We start from the raw sequence: 7,336 nt of genomic DNA on the forward strand, positions 1-7,336 counted from the left end.
CCCATTTCTGAAGAAGGGTCTAGGCCCGAAACGTCAGCTTTCCTGCTTCTCTGATGCTGCTTGGCCTGCTGTGTTCATCCAGCTCTACACCTTGTTATCAAGGATGATATATTAACTTTCCCCAAAAGATGTTTGTGACTCAGATGGACCTTTGTGATGGTTCCACACTCACTAATTCCAATGTCAGCTCTTTATTTCCCAGATTATTTAAATGAGATTAACGTTCTCAAATAGCCAACAGGATTTGAGCTCTGAATACTTCACCCACTGGTCAATACAGCGACTACGTCACTATTCCCTTCCAGAAACAACCACAGGTTTCAGCTGACCTGGTCAATCTGTTTCTCTTTAAGACCCACGTGGAGTTTGACCTTCTCTAGTGGAGTTCTTTTCAATTCTGCAACCTCCCTTGACAAAGTATTCTGAAAACAGACCAGGGAAAACATACTCTCAAGAAACTCAACACCATGCAGAACAAAGGATCTCTCTGTACCAGCATCCCATCCACTACCTATACCTCTGACACACAGTCGCAGCAGTGTGTACTATCTACAGGATACACTGCAGCAACTCTTCAAGGTCCTTTCAGCTGCACCTTCCAAACCCACAACCTCTATCATGTAGAAGGATGAGAGCCCCAGATAGATGGGAACACCACTCCCTGCAAGACTCCCCCCTCCCAAGCCACTCACCGTCCTGATTTTAATTCTTGTGGCTGGGTCAGATTCCTCACATTCTCTCCCCCTTCAACATTGTGGCTATCCCTGCATCACATGGACTGCAGCACTTTGGGAAAGTAATTCATCATCGCCACTTTCTCATCCCTGGGTGGAGATATGAATTGCAGATTCCAATCATTGACAGCATTAATATTAACATACACATCTAAAAAATAATTTGGAAAAAGAAACTCCTTCAGCTTAACCTAATTTGAAACATTTGCAGTTCAAACCTGGACCCCTACAGTGGACCAAATGATCCAGTTTGATCCCCTACAGGGCTTGGCCTAACTGCTTTGAATATTTCCAACATGTCTTCTGTAATTAAAAACAGAAAGAACTGCTGATGCTGTAAAGCAGGAACAAAAATGGAAGTTGCTGGAAAAGCTCAGCGGGTCTGGCAGCATCTGTGAAGAAAAAAAATCAGAGTTAACGTTTCGGGTCCAGTGACCCTTCCTGAGAACTCATTTGCAATTATGTTCTGAGCAAGGGATGTTAACTCGGATTTTTCTTCACAGAAGCTGCGAGACCTGCTGACCTTTTCCAGCAACTTCTGTTTTGGTTCATATCTTCTCCAAAACTGGATAAACATTCACGATGTTCATCATCAAGTCTCCCACTCAGAAAGCTCCCCTGTGCAGGATACAGCATGTGCAAGTTAGCAGGAGTGGGTAGGAAGGTGGAATCTTGAACTATGAGTAAATGTGTCTCAGGGAGCTGTTTGTGTAGTGATTGTAATGAGGTCAGCCAGTCCCAGTCAGGGAACTCATATTCTGTTAATCAGGTCCAATCCGGGAGCCCTGGCTGACAGATAAGAACAGGTGTATCAAATGTCCTGCTCACTCTGAGATCTGGCTCTGAGGAAGCCAGACCAGTGTCAGTGCAGTACTAAGCACATGTAAGAACAGAAGAACCAGGAGCAGGAGTAGGCCATCTGGTCCTTCGAGCCTGCTCTGCCGTCCAATAAGATCATGGCTGGTCTTTTCATGGCCTTAGCACCACTTACCTGCCCGCTCACCATAACCCTTAATTCCTTTACTGCTCAAAAAATTATCTATCTTAGCTTCAAAAACATTCAATGAGGACGCCTCAACCACTTCACTGGGCAGGGAATTCCACAGATTCACAACTCTTTGGGTGAAGAAGTTCGTCCTCAATTCAGTCCTAAATCTGCTCCCCCTTATTTTGAGGCTATGCCCTCTTGTTCTAGTTTCACCCGCCAGTGGAAACAACCTCCCTGCTATCTATTCCCTTCATAATTTTGTATGTTTCAAAAGATCGCCCTTCATTCTTCTAAATTCCAATGAATATAATCCCAGTCTATTCATTTTCTCCTTGTAAGTCAAACTCTCAACTCTGGAACCAACCTAGTGAATCTCCTCTGCACCCTCTCCAGTGCCAGTACATCCTTTCTCAATTGAGGAGACCAAAACTGTACACAGTATTCCAGGTATGGCCTCAGCAGCACCCTATACAGCTGTAACATAACCCCCCTGCTTTTAAACTCAATCCCTCTAGCAATGAAGGACAAAATTCCATTTACCCTCTTAATTAGCTGTTGTACCTGCAAACCAACCTTCTGCAATTCATGCACAAGAACACCCAGGTCCCTCTGTGTGACACCCAGGTCCCTCTGCATAGCAGCATGCTGCAATGTTTTACCGTTCAAGTAACAGTCTCTTTTACTGTTATTCCTACCAAAATGGATGACTTCACATTTATCAACATTGTACTCCATCTGCCAGACCTTTGCCCACTCACTTAAACTATCTATATCCCTCTGCAGACTTTCAGAGTCCTCTGCACACTTTGTTCTACCACTCATCTTAGTGTCGTCCGCAAACTTTGACACACCACATGTGGTCCCCAACTCCAAATCATCTATGTAAATTATAAATAATTGCGGTCCCAGCACTAATCCCTGAGGCACACCACTAGTCACTGTTCGCCAACCAGAAAAACACTCTTTCATCCTCACTCTTTGTTTCCTGCTAGCTAACCAATCCTCTTTCCATGCTAATACATTGCCCATAATTCCATGTACCTTTATCTTGTACATAAAGCATGACTTGGTGAGGGGATACCAGCCTCTGTGGAATTATTTCAGTTTGGATGTGCTGTTTCTGCTGAATTCATCAAATTTCTCCACTGACTGAATGCCTCGGATCTCCTTGTCTTCCATCTATTGCCTCTGTCCATGCACCATTTCTGTTCACTGTTCTTCACATACATGCAGTCCCTCAGCACATTAACTGGGACCTTTCCAGGCAGCATTCCCTGGGCCGAGAGCTCTCAGTGCCATCAGGAAGTTTGCATCTGCATCAGGAAGAGCACCATTTGGTTTAAAGCTGTAGCTTTTTGCTGGGGGAGTGTATGGTCGCAGTGTATGTTTCAGCTTCTGAGAACACCCTGCTGCAGGATCAGAGCTGTTTGTTAACAGAACAGATTGAACAGGAGAAATGTATGATGAAAAATTCAGAAATGTATGTTCTCAGCTTCTTTAGAGAAGTTGTAGTGATTTCTAGCAACATGTGGGAGAATTCAAAAGCAAACAACTTCACACAAAATGGCTCAAACATGCCCTCTGCAGACCTTGTACCTTACTACAGTACAGCACCACTGTGCCCAACAGGAAGATATTTCCATCAATACTGAGCTACACATAGACCCTTCCATTCAGAGACTCACTGAATATACTGAGAGATTGCTTTTTTTTTGGATTTTAAAGGCATCAAGTGATACAGGGAGAAAGCAGGAATAATGATATTGAGATAGAGGATGAACCATGATCATATTGAATGGTGGAGTAGGCTCAAAGGGCCAAATGGTCTACTCCTGCTCAGAGTTTAACAGACAGTGAGAGTCCCATAAACACACAGACAGACGTACACTCACAGTTAAACACGCAAATGTACATCCTCACCAATACTCATTCAAACCAGGAACTGGGCTGCATTCCACAGCTGACCTTGGCAAATCATGTAAATTACTCAAATTTGTGAGCTTGTGGTATAAATCTGACAACAAAACACGGTGGCTCAGTGGTTAGCACTGCTGCCTCACAGCGCCGGGGACCCTGGTTTGATTCCACCCTCGGGCAACTGTCTGTGTGGAGTTTGCACATTCTCCCCGTGTCTGCATGGGTTTCCTCCTGGTGCTCTGGTTTCCTCCCACAGTCCAAAGATGTGCAGGGCAGGTGGATTGGCTATGCTAAATTGTCCATAATGTTCAGGGATTGTGTAGATTAGGTGGGTTATAGGGGAATGGATCTGGGTGGGATACTCTGAGGGTCAGTGTGGACTTGTTGGGCTGAAGGGCCTGCTTCCACACTATAGGGATTGTATGAAAGCAGAAGTTCCTGTTAATTCATCAAACGCTAAAAAGATCTGGAATTAAAACAGTATGTTGCAGAATTGTACTCCAACTGAAAGACTCAATAAAATTATTTGAAATTTCCAGGCACAACAATATCTGACTGATTGGGAACCGTAGACCATCTGCTGCTTCTCCCTATGATTGGCTTTGGTATTTATACCCTGAAAGTTGGGGGCAGTTTTCTGACAGTGGAGAAGTGGGACTTGTTTCTTCTTTGCAACCTTCCTCAATAAATGCATCAAATAATGGCCATGTTTTTCAGTCTTTGACCCAGTTCCTGTTTACAGATTGTTATTGGTGCAAACTGACTGTTTATTTCCAGGGCAAGTCAGTATAACTCAGAAATAATTCTCCCTGAAATATTCAAACTGCAATTTTGCACATTTAAATGAGTGAAATTATATCACATTTACCCAACAAGTTAGGCTTCTGTTCCCAGAAATTATCTTTGGGTTCTGTGACCTGTAGATATTGTCACCTGAGACAACAATGAAATCCTTTAAGTTGAATCAATCCAGTTACATTCTGTGTAAATGAGTGTGAAAAAAGATCCCACATATCTGATCAGGATTCCTTTGCAGCCTGTGTTGCCTTGTATTTCACCAACCCCATACTGGATCATGTCTTGATCTGTAGTTCTCTTTTTTATTTTATGTCTCATTTGTCTCTCAGTTTCTGATTCTCTCTCCTCCAGGGTTAGAATCTCTTCGAGACAGTGCCCATTCGACCCCGGTGCGATCGACCTCACACACCGACACGTTTGGTGCCCGCCCAGGCAAGAGCGCCCCTGCACAGGGCACTGAAGTGAGCTCCGTGATCGCAGATGAGTTTTACAGTCCAGCAAACAGTGTCCTGCCCACTCCAGTGTCTGACCCCGCTCTGGAATCAATCCTCCCGCAGCAAACCAATAGCAGCACTGGCAATTGTGGCATCGAAGAGGAGAAGGAGTGGGATATCAGTGCCCCATCAGAGCCTGAGGAACCAGGAAGGGGGGCAAGTGCCTTACCAGAAGGTGTTAATGACAGGGCCGAGAGGGAACAGGTGAATACGTTTGTTTTAAGTGTGATCCGTTTGCTGCTTGTGACAATAGGCCTCCTCTTTGCCTTGCTCCTGCTCCTGATAGGGCTTACAGAGTCAGATATTGACATTACTTTTTTACGTGATATACGGCAGACCCCTGAATTTGAACAGTTCCATTATGAATACTTTTGTCCCCTCAGGCGATGGTTTGCCTGCAAGGTGCGGTCCCTGCTAAGCCTTCTCATTGACACCTGATACCAACCAACCTGAGCTGTCCACCCAGGGACACTGAATCAACAGATGGCACCAAGTCACCAACAGTCTGGGCACCCCTTCTCCCCTCTGGGTGGTACCATCAGGCATGTAAAGCCACTTATAATGGATGAACTCAACCACTGCTGGGAGACTTTGTGAATCATCAAGATTTCAAGAAGGAATTTTTTAAACAAGGAGGAAAATCTACATTCAACCTCCCATCCCTTCCACCATAACCAATATGAAGCTCTTGAGACTGTTGTACTTCATAAGTCTGTTAGAATAAGTGATTAACTATTAGTAGCCTCCAGGAACTGAGTAACAAAGAGTGGAGTTCTGTTATTGTGATGTTCAAGAGTTATCCTGCCTTCTGACTTTATTAAAAGTACAGAGACCATGATATTATTAATCGTAACAACCAACTCCCATGTTTAAATATATCCAGTACTCCAGGTTAGTAGCAAGAGACTTTCTCCCAGAACTGTTAGACTTTTAATGTTTGTTAATCATTTCATGTAATATTTTAACAATTTGACAAAAAAAAACTTATTTTGTTTATTGAAAGCTGTACAGCTTATGGGACGTCCCTACACATCCCTCGACAATTTCCCTGGAAAGATTTATCCATACAGATAGGGCAATAGATCTGCAAAACAGGAAATGGAAGCATTGTTTGAGGATGCAGACTGTTCAAGTGGTTTTTAAGATTGCAATAAAGAGAAGACAGGGAGCAATGCTGAGTGATTTTTGTTGAATACACTGCTGCACAACAGTAGAACCAGCACAGACATCACAAGTACCTCACATCAGTAAAACAGACTCCATTGGTTAGAAGTATTTTCACTGGAGTTTAGAAGAATAGTTGGGGGTGGGGGGGGAAAGCAACTGGATACAGGAAGGATGTCCCCGATGACCGGGGAGACCAGAACCAGAGACGTCAGTCGATGGATACAGGGCAGGCCGTCTACAACTGAGATGAGAAGAAATTTCTTCACCCAGAGATTGGGGAGTCTGTGGAATTCTGTGGCTGAGACCAAAGCATTGAATGTTTTCAAGGAGTTTGACATAGTTCTTAAGAGGTAAAAGGGTATGGGGAGAAAGCAGGAACAGGAGACTGAGTCAGATGAGCAGTTGTGACCATATTGAATGACAGATTAGGCTCGAAGGGCTGAATGGCCTACTCCTGTTCCTATGGGTACAACAAGCTCAGACTGTGCACCTAAGAAACTGTTATTAGCAAAATGACCTTTCTCAGGAAGTCTAGCCTCACTTTATTGCACAAACAACTCCCACAACAGCAATGAAACCACGGAGGTACCAGATAAAAGCAGCACTTGCCTTGTGTGTACAAACATGCAGACACGTGTCTGACAGGTAAGGTGGGTTCTGTGGGTTGGGATCTGAATTTTTAAAAACAGTAAGGAAGGGTCATTCATGACTCCATCAGGCAACAAGGATCTAGCATAATAGAATCCTTACAGTGTGGAAGCAGGCCATTCAGCCCATCGAACCCACACCGACCTGCCGAAGAGCAATCCCCCAGACCCACCCTTTACCCTGTCCCTGTAACCCTGCACACCTTTGCACTGTGGGAGGAAACCCAGGGACAGGGAGAATGTGCAAACTCCACACAGACAGTCGCCCGAAAGTGGAATTGAACCGGGTCCCTGGTACTGTGCGGCAGCAGTGCTAACCCGAGCCACTCCGTGAAAAACACTTGGGCTGAAAGGCCCTTGCATACACTACGTAATTATACATATGATCCCTATGAGTCACTGCTAGTGAGACACAGGGCTAGGTGTTGTAGAGAGATCTTTGCTCACTATCCACAGAACAAAACCTGTCATTTATAGCATGGGGTATAAAATATTTTCCAGTACGTTCAGCTTGGCAGGTATTTAAATAATTCAAAAACAAATAAATAAATGGAAAGTGAATATATTAACATTTAATTTGAAGAAATATTT

General features: G+C 44.1%; 1 protein-coding gene across 3 annotated transcripts in view; it reads left to right on the forward strand.

The window, feature by feature from the left end:
* Nucleotides 1-6,103, forward strand: part of LOC109921725 (FERM domain-containing protein 5) — a 223,730-nt gene extending 217,627 nt beyond the window's left edge. For 2 of the 3 annotated variants that reach the window (XM_048615867.1, XM_048615869.1), the window contains one exon: nt 4,789-6,103. In XM_048615867.1, the coding sequence (XP_048471824.1) occupies nt 4,789-5,369 (581 nt within the window). In that variant the 3' untranslated portion in view covers nt 5,370-6,103. The remainder of the gene's footprint in view (nt 1-4,788) is intronic. The other variant, XM_048615868.1, reaches the window with a different exon arrangement.
* Nucleotides 6,104-7,336: the final 1,233 nt, after the last annotated feature.

Source organism: Rhincodon typus, chromosome 33 (genome assembly GCF_021869965.1).
Source record: "Rhincodon typus isolate 14 chromosome 33, sRhiTyp1.1, whole genome shotgun sequence".
In the NCBI taxonomy this organism is placed as follows: Eukaryota; Metazoa; Chordata; class Chondrichthyes; order Orectolobiformes; family Rhincodontidae; genus Rhincodon; species Rhincodon typus.